The sequence below is a fragment of the Phaenicophaeus curvirostris genome, unplaced genomic scaffold, assembly GCF_032191515.1.
Source record: "Phaenicophaeus curvirostris isolate KB17595 unplaced genomic scaffold, BPBGC_Pcur_1.0 scaffold_219, whole genome shotgun sequence".
Lineage (NCBI taxonomy): Eukaryota > Metazoa > Chordata > Aves > Cuculiformes > Cuculidae > Phaenicophaeus > Phaenicophaeus curvirostris.
The window spans coordinates 6,606-32,288 of NW_027206834.1; the positions used below are offsets into that span (position 1 = coordinate 6,606).

The 25,683-nt window shown below is 45.4% G+C and overlaps 1 protein-coding gene across 1 annotated transcript; it reads left to right on the forward strand.

Moving 5' to 3' along the window:
* Nucleotides 1-7,424: 7,424 nt before the first annotated feature.
* LOC138734787 (centrosomal protein of 85 kDa-like) lies at nucleotides 7,425-11,703 on the forward strand. The gene is made up of 4 exons (XM_069882598.1): nucleotides 7,425-7,666; nucleotides 9,172-9,305; nucleotides 9,578-9,642; nucleotides 10,471-11,703. The coding sequence occupies exons 1-4, from the start codon at nucleotides 7,425-7,427 to the stop codon at nucleotides 11,701-11,703; spliced, it is 1,674 nt and encodes a 557-aa protein (XP_069738699.1).
* Nucleotides 11,704-25,683: the final 13,980 nt, after the last annotated feature.

The following is a 25,683-nucleotide window of genomic DNA, read 5'->3' on the forward strand; positions in this document are numbered from 1 at the left end:
TTCTGCTTGCCAGCAATCCTTAGCTTGTCAGCAGCCTTTCTTCACCTGTGAGTTCCCCACAGCCGATCCTGCCTGAGAGGGAAAGCAGGATCCTAGCAGTGTAGTGATGGCATGAAGGGAAGGTGCCAAGTCCAAAGCTACCTTAGGTTCACAACATTCTTGCACAGCATTACTCACTCTCTTGGCAGCCGAGGGGTAGGGAGGGATGCAGAAAAGCTTAGTCTTCTGGGGTGCTCTTCACTGCAAGAGAAAAGGCCCATTCTCTTGCCCCTTTACGCTCAGCCTGTGGACCGCAGTGGTGTACAGCAGCTCCACAGAGATGTTCATTCCTTCACAGGCACCAGATCCTGCACTGGAGCTGTGTGCCTTTAGCCTCCCTGTCCTGCTGCCTTTGTCCAGGCACCCAGCCATCATCTTGCCGGGAGGAAGGCACAGCCCCAGCCTTGGAAGGTGTTCAGCTGCCTACAAGCTACCACAAGGAATGGCCGTGCAGTCCCAGCAGCACAGAGGATCCCTACAAGCCCCATCTCAAACACAGATACCCCAGGCAGCTCCTGAGCTGTGCACATCGAGCCTCTCTTTGCCCCAGACACTGAGACACGGGACTCTCCCATGGTGATCCTTTTCAACGATTGATTTTGACAGTTATATTGTTTTAGGCTATTGCTCTGGCTATTGGAAAGTAAGCATTGGTAAGTAGGAGAGAGGGGGCAAAAGAGAGAGAGAAAAAAAAGAGAAGAGGAAGAAAAAGAGAGAGAGATGTCACCTCCCTTTGTCCCACAACGGTCCTCTGAGAAGTCTGTCTGTCTGTCTGTCTGTCTCAAGGTCCTTAATGTGGTGGGCATGCCACAGAGGTTGCCAGAGAAGACATCTTTTTATGCAGCACTGCTCCAAGTCCCTTCCTCCCTATGAAGACCAGAGGGGAGAGGAGACATAGCCTCTCTCTTTGTATGTCAGGCAGAGCTCTGTGAAGGTCCATGAGGGGCTCTTGTATTACTTACCCCCAAAATGCTAGGCAAAGAATTCATGGATCAGTAAAGCATTCATGGATCGGTCAAGCACAGCTTCTCTTCTGCTCTGACTGGCTGATTCTCTGCACGTCAGTTCTGGGAACGAAGCCCCACTTCCATCATGCTTCCTCGTCAGGTGCAGTTCCCATAGACACAGCAACTAGACCTCGGAACATAACGTTCAGAACACCAGCTGATCCAAGCCAAAAGGGTTTAGAACATTCTAAGTGAAAGAGCTAATTTGCCTGCGGAGTGCCTGTCAGAGTGATCAGAGGGGCATTACTGGGAAAAGTAAAATAGGTCCTTCTAAACATGAGACACAAAGCAGAGGAGAGGTGACAGATTCTGTGGGATTTCCTTGGGCCCTCATACACGCAGAGCTCACAGAGTAGCACTGGGTCTCTGACGTGACTCTCCTCCACCCGTGCCATATATTTCCATGAACTTCCTTGGAATTTAATCCTGCCCACTTTCTAGTGAACGTACGCAACTAGGACAATTTTGATATTTTATGGGCATGGGGGTGGCAGGCATAGAATGTAACAAGAGATGATTGAACAAAAAGCCCGTTTCTACCAGCTTGCCTTCCTTAGGGAACCAGTCTAAAGAAACACAGTGTCAAGGGTTGGTGGGTGGGCAGGCTCACGAGCTGGCTAGGCTCTACTGCTCCCGGCAGTCAGTTCCAACAGAATCCTAGGACAGCTGGCCAGCTAACTAAGAGCCCCCTCCAAATGCAACTGGTTCTCCCTCTGAGGGCTGCAAGGCAGGATGGCAGGGAGAATGGTGGGTGGGCATGAGCCCTTGTGGGACAGGGAGAGGAAGAGCAAAATGCCTGGCTGTGGGAGAGCACATGGAAAGATAGGCAAACCAAGAAGTAATACCAAGAGCAAGACAAACCCTGGTGAAATTACATATGTGAGGTCTCATTCTGCAACACACTCTGGCTCCAAGCACAGATATTTGAATCATAGAGTCATAGAATCATAGAGTCATAGAATCATAGAATCATAGAATAGATGGGGTTGGAAGGGACCTTAAAGATCATCTAGTTCCAACCCCCCTGACATGGGCAGGGACATCTCAGTATATGAGGTTACCCAAGGCCCCATCCAGCCTGGCCTTAAACACCTCCAGGGATGGGGCATCCACAACTTGCCTTGGCAACCTGTCACAGTGTCTCACCACTCTCATGGTGAAGAAATTCTTCCTAATGTCTAATCTAAATCTGACCCGTTCCAGTTATTACCCATTCCCCCTTGTCCTATCACCACAAGCCTTTACGAATAGTCCCTCTCCATCTTTCTTGTAGGCCCCTGTGTGTCTCCCCAGAAGTCTGTCGTGAAGAAGACCTCTAAGAGGAGCTACAAGAAGCAGTGAGGTACTGCCCAGGCACAGGGGACAGGCTGGCATCTGGATGCTGTGACCCCGTTCCCTGTTGTGTGTCTGCTCCTTTTGGTTATGACTGTGTGGAGGAGAGCTTCGGGACAGAGAAGCTTTATCCCTGTGCCCATTAAACACAGATGCCCCACTCCCAAGTGTTGAAAAAGAGAAGGAGTGGGAGAGGGATGCTGAACAGTCTCTAGTCACCGGTACTGCAGCCAGGCCCCAGATACGGATTGAGCAAGGCCTCTCCTGGCACGCTATAAAAACTCAGAGGCTGTACCAAATCCACAAGTGGCTGTGAGTTGATGGCCTAGGACATCCAAGACATTGGGACAATGGGCAGTGGAGGGAAGACAGCAGGACAGACGTGAACCTCTTGACGGAAGCTGGTAAATGCTTCACAGGAGATAATGCTTGTCAAAGTCAGCAGCTGAAAATAAGGACTTACAACTTAATGAACTTATAAAACAGATTTCAAACGAATCCAGTGAAGAGAAAAAGAAGATGGAGGAGAAACTTAAAAGTAGAGACCGATGTATTAATAGCCTGAACAGAAATGCCTGGAGATGTCTGAGCAAAGCAAAAAAAACCAAAGACAAATTGAAACTTTATTGAAATATCTGACTGATCTACGAACGCTGTATGATATACAAGGGCAGACTAAACAGCTACAAATTTTAGAAAAGAAAAACAAGCAACTTCAAGAAACGAAGCTGAGAAGCTGCAGTGCCTGAAGTGACGGAAGCATCTGCAGGTGATGGGCATCAGCCTATTGGGAATGGCGCTAGCTTTGGTTTGTGCGTATTCTTGCCTGGTCTTCAGCATCTTCTACTTCATTTTTCTTGCACTTTTCTCAGAGGAGAGAGAGGGCTGGAAGGCAACCCGCATTGTACTCATCATCAAAATTATAACTCTCTCTGGAGTCCTGGGTACGTTTCTTTTCCAAATCTCACAGTGGATTCACCTCTCGGATTTCACTGGGGGCTTCCTGGCACTGCTTGGCACTCAGGTTCTGCTGCTGCTCTAGATTCTCACAGCCATTATGAACCTCAACTGGACCAAGAACACACACCTGTATCAAGGCCCGTGTCCAGCCATGCCCTGACACATGGCTGTGTCCAGCGCTGCTGCAGCCAGCAGGCAGCAGACACCGACAGCCCCCACCCAGCATACGAGCTCCAGGGAATAGCTGAGTGGAACACCACCCCTTGGCCTAGGGCACAGCATCAAAGCAACAGGATTCCGGGCCCTGACCCAGAGGACAGTGAAGGAGACCCACCAGAACACGGCAGACAGTGGACACAGCCCCCTGAGTATAGCTAGCCTAAAAAAGATCACCCTGATGTATTTCAGAACATTACAGAGTCCTCCCAGCCTGTCCTGTGTGTCGGCACCAGCATCAGGAGGTGATGGGAGAGCTGGACTGTGGTCGTTGCCTCCCGCTGTGCTGGCTGTGCTTCCAGAAGCCTCATCTGCTGTTGCTTGGAACTCCTGCTCCTCTTGGCTTCCAGGTCGGGCATTCTCCTCACCTTCCTCCCACTGTCGATTCTGACCAAAGGGAAAATGACGATACTCAGCTGTGCACAACTTGACCCCAGAAGCACCCCAAGGGGTAGGGAGCAGCCCTTCACAGTGGAGGCTGCTTTTGTCTCGCATTGCCCAGTGGGGCAGCTCGGGGATACAAAGGCAGCTGCACTGGCACTGGCACCTCTGGGACAGGACCAGAGCTGCGTCCCCACCCCCAGGGATCCAGGCTCACCTCAGCCAGAATCACCAAGGCCACATCTGCTCATACCAGCAATACTGGCAAACAAATCCTCTAAGGCTCATTCTGGAGTGTTAAAAAGCAAACATCCTTTATCAGGCCTGGGCAACACGAGGGACTGATCTCCATCAATCATGTGCTGCAACACAAGTGCTGGTTACAGAATACATCTCCCACTCACAGGCAGACAGATAAATCTTCCCAGAAATCTTGTGCATATTCTATTACTTCTCCATCACACTGATCCAGTCCAGGAGCAGCCGCTGCTGGACGCCCCTCACCACCTCCGCACTAGAAGCTGTCATACCGCCCCAAGTGGGAAGCACAGGCACCCACGTGCCCCAAAGCATCGCTAGGGCAGCATTCTCTCATCAGTCCCAGCCCTTTTTGCCTCCAAATCATGGATACAGGTGAGCAGCAAACCAACCAGGTGATACAAGAAGTAGTTCCTGCTGCATAAAGTGGAATATTTTTGCTCACCCAGGGGGAATAATGGACACCCAGATGCTGACATAGAACTTGACCTGATGCATCTCATGGCTGCGGGGCTATTGGCTTTTAGGTGGGGATGGTGGCAGGGAAGAGACATGATATTTGGTGAAAGTTTGCAGATGACACCAAGCTGAGAGTTGGTGTTGTCACACCAGAAGGACAGGATGTCATCCCGAGGGACCTGGGCAAGCTGGAGAAGTGGGCCTTTTTCTGGTGGTTGTCTCTGTTCATTTTTCAGAGATCTCAGTGTGTGGCGCCACCAGTCTAACTCTTACTCAGACTCCCTGATGCTTCTTAGCCTGTCTACTTCCCCTCACAGCTCTGCCACCAGGCTGAAGAGGTAGTCCACTGGATCACAGCTTATACATCTTTTGCCTCTACTGCCCTCTGTTTCCCCTGCACGCTGGTGTCACTCCCTGCAGCCAGAGACGTGAATGGCTGTGTCTTCCTGGGAGCTCAGTCTGGGTTGACACCTCCCTTCTGGCAGGTGCAGAGGATGCAGTCTCGCCAGGAGGACACCATGGCTGGGCTCCCTCTCACTGACTGAACTTACCTCTTAACCTCGGAGACAGACTGCACCCTCCCTGCTCACCCTGCCTGCAAGGGATGCAGGCAACTTGCTGGGTGATCCCATCTGTGTCTGTTCCATGCATTCCAGAAAACCACAAATGTCTCAGGCTCTTCCTATTAGTTCTGCTTACAGATCAAAGGCGGCATCAGCAGCTCTGTTCCTGTACCATCCGTGTGTGCAGCATCACGTGCAGGAAGGCAAAGAGCAACAACACGGGGTCATAGCCAGATAGAAGCCTCGGAGGGCTACACAAGGAGAGGGTGCCCTGCCGGGCTTGCTTGGTTGCCAGGACAGAGGCAGGAACTTGCACAGGGTGGGTAACGGACACACAGAAGCTGACACAGAATCAGGGTGAAATTTCCTTTTGAGCTGGGCAGGTGATAGTTGGTGATCTCGGATTTGCATAGGAGTATTCTGTTCCCAGCTCAAGTCTAGGATTCCCTCTCTTGTCTGACTCTTTCTATGAAACCGCTAAGTATCCTTGGGCAGTGCACTTGCGTAGCTTGGAGCAAAGAGCGGTGACTGACTGAAGCAGTTGATGGCAGGGATTAAGCAGAAGCTTCATGGGATTTCAAGCCCCCCTAGTGGTCTTTGACAAGGTCCAGAAAGGAGCACTCTGAGAAACAATTGGATACTCTTAACTCTGAAAATGTTTGATGCTTTGTGAGCTAAGGTATAGTAGGAATTGATGGAGTTCAGTGGTCAGAGCTGTGAACAGGGGAAACAAAGGGGCCTACCACCAGCCCCTGGTCTCACCCATAGCATTCATGAACAGAGATATCCTCATCTCTGGCTTCCATTTCTCTTCTACTTCAGATAATTATGGGGAGTTAAAGCCCTGGTCCTCTGAGCAACATTCCATATCTGCCGGAGCTGCTCCTGTTGCCACCTCAAGGTCTCAGCATAAGGGCAGTCTAGAAGAGATGCAAACACTCCAGAGAAGAGGAGATATTGATGATGGGCTGGCCCAATTCAGTGGTTTTCTGAGATGATCTTGCTTCCTGAGTATCATCTTTGGGTAGCCAGCTCATGGTGGCTTTCCTCCAGTCTAAGCTGCTGAAAGGAACAGAGGAGGAACCTCCTGCCCCTGTTACAAGCTTCCACAGGGGAAGCAACTAGGGTATTAATGCAGAACACGACCTAGGAATTCTTGGATACAGCTGTTGGAAAACTCTGTGTACACAACGCAGGACATGACTACACCTAGTGTACCGTTCTTCTGATATCCACATGCCAAGGCCCTTTTGCCTCATCTCCAGTTTTGTAAATAACTGCTTCGTAAAATGACCGGCACACTTTAGCGGGGACTTCAAATAGAAATACATGCATTGTTCCTCTAGAAGAAACAATACACTTTTTCCTCAGTAGGACAGATCAAGAATGCTCGAGGAACAGAAGGATACCTCCTTACTCCGAAGGTGGCCGCACTTCTTCTTTGCTAAAGCGACACTGGAAAGTAGCTCTGGGTTAAATTCTTCACTGTGGCAAGCTTACACTTGAAATAGAAATTCATAACTCTGTGCTAGAAATCCTAAATAGAAATGAGTGAGGCGGTCAAGGTTGCCACACCAGAGGATTCTGTGTCAGATACTGTGAAATGTAAGAGAGAGAATATTTGAAATCCAGAAAATTTTTCCTGAGTTTTGGAATGTAATCTGAAAGGGTAATGATGAAAATCAGTCATCTCGAATGATAGCCCGCTTCATCACTTTTTATGCAATGCTTTAGTATCATGTTCAAATTAACACAAGAAAATTCTACAAGGGTGGACCAGGTTGGAGTAGGCTTTGAGCAACCTGATCTAGGGGAAGGTGTCCCTGCCCTTGGCAGGAGTGTTGGAAATGGATGATGTTCCCACCAAAAACATTTTATGAGTCTATGGTTCTTCAAACTTGTGATCCTCTGACTTCCACAGCCTCCATCACCCTGACCCTCCCCCTGCTGCCCCCCCACCCCCAGCCCTGACATGACACGCCCCAACAAACCCCACCCCCAGCCCTACCCCTCTTTGTGACACCACAGTAAACTCCCCACCCCTGTCCAGACACCCCGCAGGCAGCAGCCCTCAGTGCTGTCGGGGCTGTGCCTAGACTGGCAGCACTTCTCTGCCTGGCAGTGACGAGAATCAGTTCTTGGTTCTTCTCACCCTCCCCTCACAACCTCCCCACCCCTACGCTCTCTCCACCCCCATCCCCATTGTACCATGCAGCGCCTCACCAAGCACCTGAGGCGGGCATGGGAGCGACTGTCATGCCGCAGCGCTTCTGCGGCTGTTGATGTGGCTGATGAGCCCGATGAGCCCAATGAGCCCAACGAGCGCAACGAGCCCCAGGAGAAGAGCCGGGACGGACTGCACAGCGTAGCCATCAGTGGTCACCTGGCCAAGGCGCATAAGCACCAGTGGTGGAAGAGGCTTCGCATCAAGAGACAGTCTGCAAAGAAATCGTAAGGCTCAGGCAATGCCTGTTGCTAAGTCTCCAGCCCCTTGGCTGGAAGAGGGAGGAGGACTGCCCAAGCTGGGACAGGAGCCGGTGGATGCTCCACTCTGCCCTACACTGCCGTGCCCTTCCCTGCTCTGCTCTGCTAGACTGGTGCCTGTGAGAAACCTTGTGTGGAGCTCAGCAGGCCTTCGTCCAAGCAGAGATGGCTCCTTTCCTCTTGTCTGACTGAACACCTGGCTTGAGCAGGGCATGTGCTTCCAGGAAGACACCACACAGCCGTGCCGTTGCTGTTTAGAAATCCCTAATCCCCTCTGTCTCTGGGACATGTCTGATGTGGGACTGATCAGGGTTAAAACCAGAGTTCTATACAGGCTTTCCAGTCTCCATAGATGTAGGTAGCCTCCAGAGACTCCTGCCTTCCAAGACACAGTCTCTTTTGCTGTGCTTGATGGCTGGGCAGCCCTGCTGGAGGCAGAGACCAGTGCCTGGGCACAGGAGTCTCTTTGGGCAGGGAGCCCAGCGGTGGGTGAATGAACTGCATTATGCCTAGGAGCTGAGCATGCCTTGTCCTGCTACAAACCACTGCCTGACACTTCATGGCACTAGATCTCAACTTCAGTCCTTCTTCCCCTGCCCCTCTCTCAGCCTGGATTGATGGGAAGCAGGAGGGAAAGGTGCCTGTAGTAAAAGTCCCTTTAGGAAGACAGCAAGCTTAAGGATTTGCTCTATCAAAACAAGATGTTCATTCCCTTGCCTCCAGGCTTCTGGCAAAGTATCAGTATGGCGTTAACACACCATTTAGCGGAGCAGACTTGACCTGGAGCATGTTGTTAATGTTTTCTTTCCTTGTTTGTTTGAGGGTTTTGTTTTGGTTTTAGTTCTGCTTATGAAGCAAACCTGAAAGCAGTCTCTCTCTGGAGCACCAAGAGACCCTCTGCCACGGGTGTTAGAAGAGAATGCCTATGCAAAGTAGTTAAGCAGTGCAGTGCTTGGAATGCAACCCCCATCTTTCTTGGTCCCTTGCTACTCCACTTAGGAGCTCTTTAAAAAAACGGCTCCTGAGACTATCCGTGGGAATACCTGAATCCCTTCAAAATGAGGACTGGGTTTGAGGAGATGTTAGCCGAGCATGATGTGAAGAGTTGTTGTAGCATTACTGCAGCATCCTGATGAGGTACAAGCCTTGTAGCTAGATGTCGGTATTCCAGTGGGCTTATTATCCTCCCCGACCCTCGAAGCAAAGAGGGGATTTATCAGATGCGACTGTAGCCAGCAGGGATGAGTTACTCCAGGGACAAGAATAGGTGGCAGTAGCATGAACGTGCCTGTAGTCAGTGTTTCAGTCTCCACTACTAGAGTCGTGCAGTAAGTTGTGTGTGAGTTACCCTTTCTCAGAGGTCTATGAATATAGGTAGAATGGCAAAGAAATGGCCGTTAAATTCCAGCAGAAAGGGTATGCAAGTGTGTGTGTATTTTTGCGGAATGCATTCCCTTCCTTTCTGTGTGTAGTGTTACTGACCATCAGAAGGATGATGCAGAAGATGACAAGACAGAAGGATGTTCTGCGTGGGGCACAAAAGGCCAGGAAAAAATGGAGGCGGCTGCAGCCTTTCCCAAGGATGAACCTATATCGATGAAAGAAGGTAGGACACTTGACCATGGAGGAGGCTATGGGGACAGATAGGAGTGGCCTGTATTCTGTGCCTTCCGACAATGGGCTGGACAATGACATTATCCACGAGCAGAGAGAGACGGAGCATGCTCATGTTCCATTTTGGGGAAGGATGGCAATGGTAATTTCGTAATGAATTAGAAGGGCCACGTCTTCCAGATTCTCTGATGGGGAAAAGCAGATGGGGAAAAGCAGTGTGAAAAAGCTTCCACAGCTCCTTTGTGCTTTTTGCCTCCTTTGCAGATGATTTTCCCATATTAGACATTGAAAATGAAGAAAATGATGAGGACGTCTTGAAGGACTCTGAGGTAGAATGATAAAATCTGTAGTTATGGCACAAAATTGCACACGGTATTGGAGGAATGGTCTCAGCAGTGCCAAGTCAAAAGGGGCAATCACTTTCCTAGTCCTGCCGGCCAAACTGCTCTTGCTGGAAGCCACGATGCAATTCGCCTTCTTGGCTGCCTGGCAATCCTTCCTACTCATATTCAGCACCTATTGAGCAACACCCCCCAGCCCCTTCTCCACCAGCCAGCTTTCCAGTCACTCTTGCCCTTCTCTGAAGGAGGCAGTGGAGCCCCACTGGGCTGACCTGCTTCTGGACTCCTTTTCCTCTGCTGCTTCTGCCACACCTTCTCACGGGGACCTTGACGCACCAGTGCTGTAGACAAGATGTTCAATTAGGACTGAGACAATGTTAGGGCAATCTAATGACTTGGCTCTCCTAGTAGCTGCCCTTTGAGCTTGATTTCTAGTAGAGGACTGATGCAGTTAAGCCTCCTGCCACTTAGAGTCCTCCGAAAACCTAGGTGGCTTCTGCTGCGAGAAGAAATGCCTTTCCACCACTCAGCTCTCTTGCAGATCCCATCCGTGTCAAAGGATTGCCCATAGGACCCACAATCTAGACAAACAGGTGCTTCTGCCTCGCCCCTGTGCATCTTGGGCTGGTGTACTTAAGCCCCTTTCAAAAGCCCTACTCAACAGAAATGCCAAAGATGTTCTCGGTGTTTCTCCCTTCTCTTCCATCCCTCACCTCTAACATTTTATGCATGTTTTCAAAGAGGGAGCTTTGTGCGTGGCAATGGGTTGAGAAGGAGCCAGTGCCAGTGCTCACGTATCTCTTTTAAATTACACAGAAGGAATCTGTGCCTTCCGACGATGAGCTGGACAATGGCATTGTTCCAGAAGATGGCAGAGACGGAGCATGTTCGCGATCTATTTTGGAGCGGCATGGTAATGGTGAAGAAGATAGCAAACCTATGTCAGCCATCTGTGAAGCATTTGGACAGACATATGCAACTCTGGGACAGTTTGCAGCAGCTGAAAAGAAGGAATTACAACTCAATGAACTTATAAAACTGATTTCAAACAAATCTAGTGAAGAGAAAAAGAAGATGGAGGAGAAACTTAAAAGTAGAGACCAATATATTAATAGCCTGAAAAAGCAATGCCTGAAGATGTCTGAGCAAAGCAAAGAAAAACAAAGACAAATTGAAACCTTAATGAAATATCTGACTGATCTACGAACGCTGTATGATATACAAGGGCAGACTAAACAGCTACAAATTTTAGAAGAGAAGAACAAGCAGCTTCAAGAAACTACGACTGAGTTAGAAACGAAGCTCCTAGAGGTCCGGTCGCAGTGCAGAGAGAGAGAATTGCAACTCGTGTGTCAGAAGGAAAAAGAAAAAGAGCTGGTCACAGTGGTACGGGGTTTACAACAGAGAGTGGAAAAATGCCTGGAAGATGGTGCTCGCCTTCCCCTGTTGGACAAAAACCAGCTTCTGAGTGAGAATGAATGTCTCAAAGAGAAGAATGAGAAAGCCAGTAAGGTCATAGAGAATCAGCAAAATCAGATAGCTGCACTGATTTTAGACATGCAGTCTATGCAAGAGAACCTTTTGCAAGAAAATCAGGTAGTGGAGCAGATGATAAAAGGACTGGAAGAAAAAGACAGGAAAATAGAGCAGTTAAAAAACATTTTCTCGGAAAATCAAAGACTGATGGAAGAGAATGCCACTCTGAAAGAGCAGATGCGGCAGGTGGAAGATTCCAGGCAGCCAGTATCGGAGAAGATGCATATAGCAGACCAGTTGTTCAAGGAAATGTCCCATTGCATATTTGAGTTGAAAGCACTGTGCAGTATTCTGACTCAGAAAGCCCAGGGTGAGGAGCCAAATCTTTCCTTACCGCCGGAAATACAATCACTGAGCTGTTCAGCTGATGAGAATGAAAATTACTGCAGCGCAGAAAGCCTTCCAAAGAAGCTCTTGGACGTTTCTCAGTTACGAAAGGACATTGATGAATTAAGGACTATGATGTCAGACCGTTGTGCTCAGGACATCGCGGACAATTGTACCACTCAATAACAACATTTATTAAATGCTGCTGTGTCACAAGTCTTTGCATTTTTATTTGCATCATTGAATGGAGTGGTACAAACTACAAGAAATCTTTTCTCCAAACTCCTGAATGTAGGAACAAGCTGTGAAGAATGATTATTTGGATGCTCCGTTTCCTTCATTAGGGCTCATTTTATTATTTTACCTAGTTTCTGGAATCAAAGCATCAAAACAGCCATGCTGCTACTACTCTCAGTCTTCTAAGTTAGAATCATAGAATAATTTTTTCAGGAAAGAGCCTGAAGATCCTTGATTCCAACAGGAATCTTAACACTTCCAAGTTCACCTCATAAACCACGTCCATAAGTGCCACATCTACACTTTTTCTGAATACTTCCAATGAAAGCTAGGCAAGCACTTCCTCGGGAAGCCTGTGCCAGTGCTTGGTTGCCCGTTGAGTGAAGAGCCTTTCTGAATCTCCCATCCAGTCCTCCCCAGGAACCACTTACGGCCGTTCTATACTCTCCTATGACTTTCCGCTTGGAAAAGGACAGCCACATTCACCTCGACCCAATCTACTTTCAGGTAGCTCTAGACAGCAGTAAGGTTTCCCCTCAGCTTCCTGTTTTCTACTTCAAACAAGCCCAGTTCCTACGCGCCTCCTCCGAGCAGTTGTTCTCTAGACCATGCACCATGTCTTTTGCTGGAGGTGTTTACCCTTTTTTTTGCTTTGTCTCAACCTATATAGTTTTTAGCATGGCAGGAAAAAACAGTGGGTTTTTTGCATGGCAACAGGTAAAGAAGGAGTCGGTGTCACTTCTCAAGTACCTCTCTTATATTACACAGACTAATTCTGTGGCTTCTGAGGACAGGCTGGCCAATGATCTGATCCCACCTCCCTCCTCTGGGAAGGCTTGAGATGGGATTGTGCTCCAGGTCAAGGACTAGCACAGACCTACTGCTAACAGTCAGTTACCAGGAGTTTTTTTGCCTTAAAATGCAGAAAAAAGAGCTCTAAAGAGCAATCCTCAGTCCTCCAGGGAGTCTAGGCAAAAGATGGTGGCTGGGCTTCTGGTAGCCATGGAAGCTTTGCAGATCTCACGGGGATCTGATGGATTTGTAGCCTGCTGAGGGGTAAGATGTGAAGAAGCGGCACAAGCTGGAAGAGGGGGAATCCCACCTGAGGAGAACTATTAGACATTCTGGGGGCCTGAAAGGGTCAAAGACAGAATAATGAAAGCCAAGAGCCTGGAGAGCAATATTCTGTCTGGCCTGAAAGGGTCAGGAACAGAGTATCATGCCAACAACAAAGCTGCTCCTCCTGAAAGGGAGGTTGTGGACTATCAGGGCTCTTGGCAACATGCTTAGTTTCTCATCATTCCAGGGCCCGAGTTAAATATATTTCAAGAACACCTGCAGGTCTAAGATAAGACCAGCACAAACAGAAGAATGTGTGAATCCTTGAACAGACACGTAGTCCCTCACTTGTAGAACTTACATAACTTGTATTCTCACGGTAAGAATAGCAGTAATGTAAACAGTGCACTCAAGCTTGGTAGAAACTGACAAGCTCTCCCAGGAGAGTATAAAAACTCTGGTTGAGGAATAAAGATTTGCTACTTGCCACCAGAGCAGTAGTCCGTCTAGTCTCTCTTAGACGTCCCTGTGAGCTGGTCTCCGTCATTTGGTGCCGAAACCCGGGATACTCGGTTGCTAAAGGACAGGACGTCGCTCGCCTTCACGAGCCGCGGTTGGTAAGTTGAAATCGAGGGCGAGGACAAGGGATTTTGAGGCAGACGAAAGAAAAGAGAAAGAGAGAGAAGAATAGAAAGAAAGAGAAAAGGAAAAAAGAGAAGAAGAAGAATAAAAAAAAAAAAAAAAAAAAAAATGGGCATTGCTTTCAGTAATGAACGTAACATCTTTGCAAGTATGTTAAAGTCCCTGCTTTGTGCTAGGGGGGTAAAAGTTACAAGAAAACAAGTTGATCATTTTTTAGATTTCGTACAAGAAGTTTGTCCATGGTTTCCTAAAGACAGTACAATTAATGTTGAAACTTGGAATAAGGTAGGAGATAAGATTCAAGGCTATTATACTATTCATGGGCCTGAAAAGGTCCCTATTGATGCCTTCACCTTGTCGTCTCTGGTTAAAGAATGTTTAAGAGGGGACACAGGTGATGAAAAGTGGGTAAGAGAAACGCGCTCCTCCATTAAACGACTGTATCCTTCGCTTCCCCGTTCTAAATCTCTGGATGCTTTTCCTTCTTCGCCCCCCGCCACCCCCCCACCCAGGGTCCCGGAGCTCCGCTCCAGCCGCTCACCACCACCACTGCCGCCACGAAACCAAGTGGTGCTGCAATCGTCTGCACTTCACACAATACCACGGAACGTAAACGGACCATTGGGGGGTGGCTTTACTAACTTGTAATTAGAATGATTGTCAATAATTCGATTGGGAATCTTTGTTTTACCTGGGGTCATTAATGCAGGCTGTACTGGAACGATTTAAGCAAGAGTATGAATGCTGTCTCCACTAGTGTTACGAACACCATTTCCACTAGTATTAATAACAACAGATAGCCGAATAGTGTATTTAATTTTATTCAAAGCAATTGTGTTCCAAGCTGACTCTGTAGAGCATGACTCACAAAGATTTGAGTCCATTAGAATCCCTGAAATACATTTGGCTTAGTCCCTATAAACTCAGCCTCTTATGTTGAAATGTAGTGTAACCCTTAGCTGTGCACGTTCCACTAATCTTGTGGGGGAGAGATGTATTAAATACAATGGGAATAGACATTGGAATCATGAACGAGTGAAAAATTGGGTACATTTCAAAATTTAGTGGAAGAGCAAATAGATCACGGGCATACAGTCCCATTTAATAGTCCTTGGAACATACCCGTATTTGTAATAAAAAAGAAATCTAGAAAATGGCATTTATTACATGACTTTTCTAGACAAACTACAAGAGACCCTAGATAAGCAAGCAGACAATATCACCGCTAGATAAGTGTTGCTTAAACGATCAGCCTAAAAGAATGCAAAGATGGACTTAGTACATTGTTAATTGCATGATCACCTGTTACAAAGATTGCTTGTTTTACCAGAATTGACTGATGCCGACTTTATGAGAGCGATGCAAGTAATAGCTTGAATGCCTATGCCTCCTGACTTTATATCAAAGGGCACTAGAATCATTCAACTGATTTGTTTTTCAGCAGTTGCACCCCATGAAGAGACAGAGGCTGTGGTTCAACTGACCAGTCCGTGATTCTATCAATACAGAAACTACAAAAGATTACCATAAGTGAAATATTTGTTAGACAATCGACATAAGCCTTATTAGATAATGCATCTGCGTAATTTAAGTGTTGTATGTTCCCGGTACCGTGTGTAATTTAAACATCCGTAACATGGAAAAATTGTGGATCCAATAGTAATAACCAACATTGTATGACTGTATTCGGCTAGCTGAGAAATGAGTGGGTGTGCGTATGTGTGTTTGAAGCGCTTCAAACGTTTGTAAGACTTAAAAATTGTTTTTGATTAACCTTGAAAATATATCTCTGGGACCTTTCAATCTCAAATGTCCACTAAGCCGGCAAACAGGTAGATTTACCTGGAGATCTTTGGAATGAAAGGCTTCAGAAGGAAAAGTTTTAAAATACCTAGTAAAAGAAAAAAGTTTTAAAATGCCTAGCAAAACATGCAGCTGTATGTGTGTGAGTGCCCCCCCCACCCCCCGCCCTCCCACCCTTCTCTTTCCTTTCTAAGTTTTTTTTTCCTTTCAGCTTTGCAGCAGTCTAAAGGAGTTAACGGTGTTATCTTTCTAGGAAAATGTTGTGAGAACACTCTGCATTCCAATGTTGCTCGTCAGCAATTGCTGGGTCCTAGTGCAGACAACCTTTAGGGATAATTGAGGCAATAATAGACGAAAATTCAAAAGCTTCATTACAAATTATTGAGTAGATATTTTACCACATTAACCCCAAAAACTATATTCACTAAAATTGAAATGATTATAATGATAATCACTAAAGGAAGAAAAAGAAGTGTTCAGTTATTAGGCCAAGGCTCAACAATCATTTATATCACAATGATAAATGAATATGCTAAGTGCTGCATAGCAAATATTTTGAATTTATAAGTAGATCTAATAGATTATCCAGAAAGTATTGACATCCATTTACCCAGTCATGGCATTATTGAACCATCTACTTCTCCATGGAATTCTCCTATATTTGTAGTGAAAAAGAAAACAGGTAAATGGAGATTATTGCAAGATCTTCGGGCAGTAAATAAGACCATGCATCCCATGGGTGCTCTGCAACCTGGGCTACCTAGCCCTATGGCAATACCACCAAATTATCAGAAAATAATAATTGATTTAAAGGACTGTTTTTATACAATATTGTTAGATCCCGATGATTGCCAGAGATTTGCTTTTAGTGTTCCTTCTGTCAATTACAGTGAACCTATGGACCGATATCAATGGAAAGTTTTACCTCAAGGTATGGCGAATAGTCCCACTTTATGTCAGAAATTTGTAAACAAAAGTCTTCAACAAACTAGATTGTGTTTTCCAACATTAATTTGCATTCACTATATGGATGGTATTTTGTTGGCTGCTGAATCTGTGGAATTACTGACAGCAGCCTATTCTCATATGGAACAACAATTAGAGCGAAATGGGCTGAAGATAGCCCAAGATAAAATACAGCGAACTTTTCCTTTTAAATACCTAGGATTTCAATTGTATCCTAAGTATTTTGCACCACAGAAAATTGCTCTTTCAGTACAACATCTGACAACCTTGAATGATTTCCAAAAACTTTTAGGTGACATCAATTGGATACGGCCGTTTCTGAAACTCACCACTTCTGACCTCAGCCCTTTATTTAAGATATTGGAAGGAAACCCTGACCCTAATTCCCCTCGTGGCTTGACTGAGGAAGCCTCTCAAGCCTTGACAAAAGTAGAAAAGGCCATGACAGATGCGAGATTAAATTACACTGACATAAATAAGCCTTGGGAATTAATTATTCTTCCCACTAAATTATCTCCTACATGAGTATTGTATCAGGATGGAATCCTCTGTTGGATTCATGGCTGTCATGGTCAGAATGTTGTCTTAAAATCGTACCCCCATAAAGTTGCAGAGTGTGTGCAACAAGGTCGAAAATTAAGTATAATTTATCTTGGAAAAGAGCCAGTAAAAATAATCTTGCCTTATAAACCTGATCAAATTACATGGTTGCTCAATATGACGGATGACTTTGCCTTATCCCTTGCAAATTTTCCAGGACAAATATCTAACAAGTACCCATTAAACAAATTACTCAGTTTTGCAACATATCACTCTATTGTTTTTCCCAAAATTGTAAAACAAGCACCTTTACAGGATGCTTTGACTGTATATACTGACGGATCTTCAAATGGTCGTGCTGTACTATTATCACCACCTGATCATTTTGTTTGGATTTTACAGGATGTTTCTGCACAAATGGCTGAACTATATGCTGTTTACCAGGCATTACTGAAATATGCGCAACCTTTGAACATTATTACTGATAGTTTGTATATTGTACAGGCTCTGTGTATGCTTGAAACAGTACCAATGATACATTCTAAAGTAACTTTCATTCAACAGCATTTAAGTCTTATACAGTCCCTGTTGCTGCCCAGTTTTTGTGGGGCACATTCATAGTCATTCTAATCTGCCTGGTCCTATGGCACAAGGCAATCAATTAGCTGATGATCTGACAAAACCGCAAGTATATAATATATGTAAGGCTAAACAACTCCATGAATTACATCACTTATCTGCCCGTACCTTAAGAAAAATGTGTAATATTACACGAGAACAAGCACGATTGATCGTTAAAGATTGCTCCTCTTGTGCTCCATTACTGCCTGCCCCTCACTACGGCGTTAACCCTAGAGGCTTGTTGCCTAATGATTTATGGCAAATGGACGTTACTCATATTCCAGCTTTTGGGAAACTTTCGTATGTTCATGTCACCATAGACACTTTTTCACATTTTTCCGTTGCATCTGCTCTGTCAGGGGAGAAATTATTGCACGTATGTACACATTTACTTCATTGCTTTAGTGTTATGGGGATTCCGAAAACGATAAAAACTGACAACGGCCCTGCCTACATTAGTCAAGGATTCAAAACCTTTTGTCAACAATTTTCTATTCAACACAAGACAGGCATTCCGTATAACCCGCAAGGACAAGGTATAGTTGAGAAATACAATCACCTTCTAAAAACTCAAATTAATAAACTAAAAAGGGGGGACATGGGGAATAAAGGATACCCCATTTTCCTTATTATCACATGCCTTATTTGTTCTGAATTTTTTTTACATTAGATGAAGATGGTCAGTCTGCTGCTGACAGACATTGGGATTATAAAAATAACAATAAGCCTGAGATATATTGGAAAGATCCAATGGATGGAAAAATACGTGGTCCTGATCCGGTACTAATCTGGGGCAGAGGGTATGTTTGTGTATTTCCAACAGATGAAACCTCACCCCGGTGGATTCCAGAACGGTGCGTCCGACATGCCAAAAACAAAAATGGGAAAGCTGCGGAGACGAATGCAAAGACTGTCGTTGAGCAGAGACTGGGAGACGAGGATCCGGTTGGTAGCAATGCTGCTGAGCACCCTATGGCTGATACAACACAGATGTAAGGCAGAAACCTATTGGGCTTTTGTCCCCAATCCTCCTGTTATCCATCCAGTTACATGGGAAGAACCAGTGGACATACCTGTATACAATAATCAGACTATATTTATGGGACAATATTCTGATAAACATATTGTGGCCTTTTCGGCAAACTTTAACTTTTCTGGAAAAATAGATGGTAATCCAATGTGTTTTCAGACTAATCGTACTGAATTATTGTGTGAAGAAGTGATTGTTCAGCATGATTGGGATACTAATGTGTCGGCAGGGATTCATTGGGCTTTAGATTTTTATTATCCAAATCTTACGAATGGAAGTAAAGGTTCTGGAGTACCCCCGCCGCATATTCCCCCATGCCGAAATTTATCTCCTTCACAGATGGATTTTACACCATCTTGGAGAGTGTGTCACACTAATGAAACAACATGTTCAAATACATCTCTATGTGACTGGAATATAATTAATAAACAATTGCGGCCAATAAATTTAGTTTCTGGAATATGGACAAAAAATAATCGTACATTCTGTTCTAATTTATGGAAGGCTGTTGCCGCCATGGGAAAAGTTAAGGCAAAAAAACTAAATATTACATGGACTCAAATAGGATCAGTATGGGCAATGGGAGAGACACAAAATGTCATTGAGTTTTATATGCGGGCTTGTGTTCCAGAACCTTATGCGTTCCTAAGTGGAATGTTGACCATTATTAATAATACAGTTAATTGTACCAACTGTCAAATTTCCAATTGCATGAACAGCACTAGTGATCCTTTCTTATTGGTAAAACAGCCTGATTATGTATATTTACCTGTCAATCTATCGCAAAACTGGTATGCGGATAGAGGATCAGAAATATTGAAAAAGGCAACGCAGCAACTCATGCACCGGCATAAGAGAATGATTGGACTAATAATAGCAGGAATTACAGCCTTAATTACTGCTATTACTGTAACAACAGTAGCCTCCATTTCTTTGACCACAAGTATTCAAACAGCCACGTATGTCAATGAGCTATCAATAAACATATCAAAGGCATTCCAAAATCAAATCAATTGGGATGAGAAAATTGAACTACGTTTAAATTCGCTTAAAGACACTGTTGATATTATGGGGAAACAATTGCAGATCTTAGCAACTCGAGAATCCCTTTTGTGCCATGTAAAGTATCGTACTATTTGTGTAACTCCAGTGACATATAATTGCACTGTATTCTCATGGCACAAAATCCAAAGTCACTTACAAAGCATTTGGGATAATGCCAATACTTCTTTGGACCTGGACGAATTGAGGCAACATATTCAAGATATGTTAAATTCTCATAAGATAGATCTATCTGTAGCTGAACAGACAGAAACTTTTGTCAATGCTTTAAAATCTGCTTTTCCGTCTTTTGAATCTTTCAAACAAGGGATTTATGGCCTGATAATAATTGCTGTTGTAATCTTGTTGGGACTACTTGTCTGTCCATATGTACTAAGACTTATCATAAAACAATTCCGACAAGTAATAGTAGATTTGAGAAAAATTAAATTGGAACATATTAGAGACAAGCCAATACCACTTTCAATTTAACAAATAAGAAAGGGTGGAATGAGGAGAACTATTAGACATTCTGGGGGCCTGAAAGGGTCAAAGACAGAATAATGAAAGCCAAGAGCCTGGAGAGCAATATTCTGTCTGGCCTGAAAGGGTCAGGAACAGAGTATCATGCCAACAACAAAGCTGCTCCTCCTGAAAGGGAGGTTGTGGACTATCAGGGCTCTTGGCAACATGCTTAGTTTCTCATCATTCCAGGGCCCGAGTTAAATATATTTCAAGAACACCTGCAGGTCTAAGATAAGACCAGCACAAACAGAAGAATGTGTGAATCCTTGAACAGACACGTAGTCCCTCACTTGTAGAACTTACATAACTTGTATTCTCACGGTAAGAATAGCAGTAATGTAAACAGTGCACTCAAGCTTGGTAGAAACTGACAAGCTCTCCCAGGAGAGTATAAAAACTCTGGTTGAGGAATAAAGATTTGCTACTTGCCACCAGAGCAGTAGTCCGTCTAGTCTCTCTTAGACGTCCCTGTGAGCTGGTCTCCGTCACCCACCTCCACCTAAGAAGAACTTTTTCTCTTCTGAGGGTGGTGAGAGAGCGATGTCAGGGAGCAGCACGGGCACTCTCCCTCGCGGACTGGGAGCCAACGAGATCCCCACGGCCGGCGGGGCAGGGCCCAGCCTCGCCCGATGTGAGCAAGAGAAGCAGGCGGTGCCAGGGCAGGCAGCTGGGGCAGCCGAGAGCCCAGAGGGTTGAAGAAGTGCCTGGTGAGGCCGCAGCTATGAGGGCGCGCCAGGACCAGGCCAGGCCGGGCTGGGGTTCAGGCCCGGTGGTGGCAGCAGGGTCAGACACAGCCCAGCCATGGCCAGGCAGGGCCACGGGGAGGCCAAGGGCAGGCCGGAAAGGCAGCCGGGGGCTGGAGCAGCGAGGTCTGTGGCCAGGCAGAGGCTCAGCTGAGACACAGCTGGAGACAGGGACACCGTGACAGAGCTCAGGCAGGGTCTGGAGGACTGCGCCTGATGTAATGGGGTATTTCAAAAGAATTTCTGATTTAAACTCAGTAAGATAGACAGGATTCATTGTCTTTGTGATTTGGCTGATAAGAGCCCAGGAAAGCAGTGTAAAGCAAGCTGGACAAGACTAATTGTCCTCGTGTAGTTACCCAGCGTTTGGCGTACTCTGCCAAGCTGAGCAGTTCTAAGCCATAGTCAGATTCCCTTGAGGTATGCATTGGACTTGACCATCCTTCATTATTACCACCAAGTATGCCCAGGCCCTTGAGCAAAAGCAACCTCACAAATGGGTTTGCCTTTGCCCGAAGCAGGAGAAAGCCAACCACTTCTTCTGCTTTATGCTGAAAGTCAAACTGAGAGGGACCGTCTTCACTGGTAGATCCCCTAAGTGTTTACTGTCTATCTTGGGCTGGTATACTAGAGGCTGGTATCCTATTGGCGAGCTCAAGAAACTACCTTTCTGTCAGAGAAACCTTGGATGCCCTGCGGGTTGCCACACAGCTGGAAGAGCAAGCCAGCAAGCAGAGAAGCCAGCAGAGGCCTTAGTAAATACAGCAAAACCTGGTCCATTGGGAGCGCAGCGATGAGGAGTGGGGCAAAGGGGTGTGGGGCAGTTTGAGCAGGCAGAGTGCAGAGAGGGGCTAGAGACCAGCCAAAAGACACTGAAGACCACGGTGGCCACCCGGCAGAAGATTAAAGCTGCTCCGTGTGCTGCAGCAAGCAGGAGGGATGCTGCCACCCAGCCAAAGCTGCAGTGGGTGCAGGCAGCTACCCAGACCCTGGGCTGCAGGCAGTGCCCCCCTCCCATACCAGCTCGTGCTTCTGGTAGCACGAGCTATCCTAGCAGCTCAGGAGAAAGCTATCCCCATGTTCCGGAAAAAAAGCCGTCAGGGGAAAAAAACAGCTTGGTTGAACAGAGAGATCTTGAGTGATATCAAGAAGAAGAGAAACATTTATGGGCTCTGGAAGAAGGGACAGGCATCTTGGGTGGACTACAGGAGGGAAGTGAGATTGTGCAGAGAAAAAATCAGGAGGGCTAAGGCCCAACTAGAAACCAGATTGGCAAAGTCTGTGAAAGACAACAAAAAATCTTTCTATAAATATATGAATAATAAAAGGAGGACTAGGGAGACCATATAGTCCCTATTGGATGCAGAAGGAACACCAGTGACAGGGGATGAGGAAAAGGCTGAGGTACTTAATGCCTTCTTTGCCTCAGTCTTTAATTGTAAAGAAAGTTGTTCCCTCTGTGTGTGAATCCAGGAGTGAGAGGAGCAAAATGAGGCTCCCATGATCCAAGAGGAGGTGGTCAGAACCTTGCTTGCCCGACTAGGCACCCACAAGTCTATGGGGCCAGATGGGATCCACCCAAGGGTATTGAAGGAGCTGGCGGATGTGCTGGCCAAACCCCTTTCCATCATCTTCCAACAGTCCTGGAAGACTGGGGAAGTTCCACTGAACTGGAGGCTGGCCGATGTTGTGCCCATCTACAAGAAGGGTCGCAGGGAGGACCCAGGGAACTACAGGCCTGTCAGTCTGACCTCAGTGCCAGGGAAAGCCATGGAACAGGTGCTCTTGAGTGCTATCATGAAGCACATGCAAGCGAACCAGGTGATCAGGCCCAGTCAACATGGGTTCACAAAAGGCAGGTCTTGCCAAAGTAACCTGATTGCCTTCTATGACAAAGTGACTCGGCTGCTGGATGAGGGAAAGGCTGTGGATGTGGTCTTCCTGGACTTCAGTAAAGCCTTTGACACAGTTTCTCACAGCATTCTGCTTGAGAAACTGTCAGCCTCTGGCCTGGACAGGTGCACACTCTCCTGGGTGGAAAACTGGTTGGATGGCCGGGCCCAGCTAAATGGTGTGAAATCCAGCTGGAGGCCAGTGACAAGTGGGGTTCCCCAGGGCTCAGTGCTGGGTCCAGCCCTGTTCAATGTCTTTATCAATGACCTGGATGAAGGCATCGAGTGCACCCTTAGCAAGTTTGCGGATGACACTAAGCTGGGTGGAAGTGTTGATCTGCTGGAGGGTAGGGAGGCTCTGCAAAGGGATCTGGACAGGCTGGACCACTGGGCAGAGTCCAATGGCATGAGGTTTAACAAGGCCAAGTGCACTCAGGGCACAACAACCCTGTGCAGTGCCACAGACTAGGAGAAGTCTGTCTAGAAATCTGCCGGCCAGCAGTGTGCCCAGGTGCCCAAGAAGGCCAATGGCATCTTGGCTTGTATCAGAAAACGGCGTGACCAGCAGGTCCAGGGGGTTTATTCTCCCTCTGTACTCAGCACTGGTGAAACCACTCTTGAATCCTGTGTTCAGTTCTGAGCCCCTCATCGCAAGAAGGATGTTGAGGCTCTGGAGCAAGTCCAGAGAAGAGCAACGAGGCTGGTGAAGGGGCTGGAGAACAGGCCTTATGAGGAGCGGCTGAGAGAGCTGGGGTTGTTTAGCCTGGAGAAGAGGAGGCTGAGGGGAGACCTCATTGCTCTCTACAACTATGTGAAAGGAGGTTGTGGAGAGGAGGGTGCTGGCCTCTTCTCCCAAGTGACAGGGGACAGGTCAAGAGGAAATGGCCTCACGCTCCGCCAGGGGAGGTTCAAGCTGGATGTTAGGAAAAAAATTTTCACAGAAAGGGTCATTGGACACTGGAACAGGCTGCCCAGGGAGGTGGTTGATTCACCTTCCCTGGAGGTGTTTAAGGCACGGGTGGACGAGGTGCTGAGGGGCATGGTTTAGTGTTTGATAGGAATTGTTGGACTCGATGATCCAGTGGGTCTCTTCCAACCTTGTTATTCTATGATTCTATGATTCTATATTTAAGTTACAGACTGGGGGAGCAGAACAGTCCTCCACACTTCAGGCTCGTTCAAACCTTCTGTCAATTGCAAGACCTGTGAAGGTCTAGTTCATGTTACATAAAACATACTCCGTTATGCTAATGTCACATTCATGGAGGTAACAGAGGTGGATGACTGTCCAGAAAATGGTTCGCAACTTTTAGTAGATGTTCTCTTTCCAACCAGGCCAAACAGTTTGAAGTTGACGTTTAATTGTAAAATGAAAGACAATCTTAGATATCTAGCTCTGCTGAAGACGTGAGATTTTGCTGTAGGCTTCAGGGAGAATCCTGACACAATTCCTATTGATTGTTGCACTTAAAAGAAAAACCTCAGATTTGGTGAATGGGAAAAACATCTTCTAATACCATTTTCTTTTTAAATGTTATCACGGAGTTTATTTTAAACATAACTGCTTTTAATTTCTAGGTTCATCTAAGATTCTGCATTATCATTCATCCTTAGTGGCACAGGTAAATTTAGTGCATCAACAGTAATTGATTAGCATTCTGCAAGATAATACTTATTAATTTCTCTTTAAATACAAATAGAGTTCTAAATCCTACAAAAGCACATTGCTTGCAAAAAAAACACAGCTGTGGAATCAAAACACATTAGGTGTTTAGTTCATTATGTGGAACAATGCCGTCATGTAGGAGCTTCCGTAAGTAATTTATCAAGTGCTGAACTCATTAAGAATTTTTGGGCCAAACTCTCATAATGCAAATATAGGATTCCTGTCTCTATATTGATAGATCAAAAGGCCTTGAGGATGTATTTTTTTCTGTTAAAAGTCGCCCTTTTAATTTGCTTAAGAGTACACAAACTTTACAGCTATAACTCTGACTTAATTTCCATTTCTGGCCTGCATTGGTAGCAATATCAGAGAATATTTTTGTTCTAGGTCTTAGTATATAACAACTTGAAATATTTGCCATACAAATAAGAAAAACATGCAAATGAAGCATATACTTTGACAAAACAATGATTTCTTTTGACTGCTACATGATCACTGTTTCTTTATAGTGGTTAAATATTATACTGGGTTTTGCTTATTTTTCATTGTATAAACCAATGTCATAATGCATCCTTTTTGTAATGAAATGAAAATAGCTTGAAGTAAAAACTGTCAAAATGTTTTCAGACAAGAATTTTAGTTCTGGAACAATTTTCATGATAAGAAAAATATTGGCCACCATAATGTCAATGGCAAAACTCCCACTGTCATCATGTAAACCAGTTTCATTCAGTGAGTGTATAAAGAAAAGTAGTCTTCTAAAAAAATGTAAATTCCATCCTTAGTTCTAAAGAATATATTATGCAATATATTTAAGAGAAATGGAGAGTATATTAAGCTTAAGTTGCTGAATCATGGATATTCCCAGCCTGAACATAAATAGCTCACCTAAGCCTTTCAAAACATATATTTTATCTGGATTTTTTTCCTAGTCGTCTCCAAAATTATTAAACCTAAATTCAGTCAACAGTCCAAATCTCAGTATTAAAAAAAAAAAACAAGAAACCAATTTGTACATACTTTATAAAAAGATACTAAACACAAATTTTCAAACTGGGCAACAGAGGAAGAAAGCCATTATGAATAATTAAAATATGCAGTATCTTAATTTTTTAATAAATATATATACACATGGAATCTTACTCTACAGCTAGAAGACAACTCACTCCTTATCTGTGAAAACTGAAAAATGGATATAAAATAGAATTTTTCATATCAGAAACAGCTTTAGGTATTTTTAATAAAGGCACAAAAGCTTAAACTCTCCAGCCTTTTCCTTGTCATGCTTCATATTTATAGCATATATTTAAAATAAGTCATAGAGTCATAGATCAAAAATAAATAAATGACAGAAGTTCCAAGATATTATTATCATTTTACTGGATGCTCTGGAGATTTACC

What these genes read in the sequence shown, in the direction of transcription:
- LOC138734787 (XM_069882598.1), top strand. Translation starts at nt 7,425, where the DNA reads ATGCAGCGCCTCACCAAGCACCTGAGGCGGGCATGGGAGCGACTGTCA. An exon ending in AGACAGTCTGCAAAGAAATC is followed by an intron (nt 7,667 to 9,171) that starts GTAAGGCTCAGG and finishes TTCTGTGTGTAG; the next exon opens with TGTTACTGACCATCAGAAGG. An exon ending in ACGTCTTGAAGGACTCTGAG is followed by an intron (nt 9,643 to 10,470) that starts GTAGAATGATAA and finishes TAAATTACACAG; the next exon opens with AAGGAATCTGTGCCTTCCGA.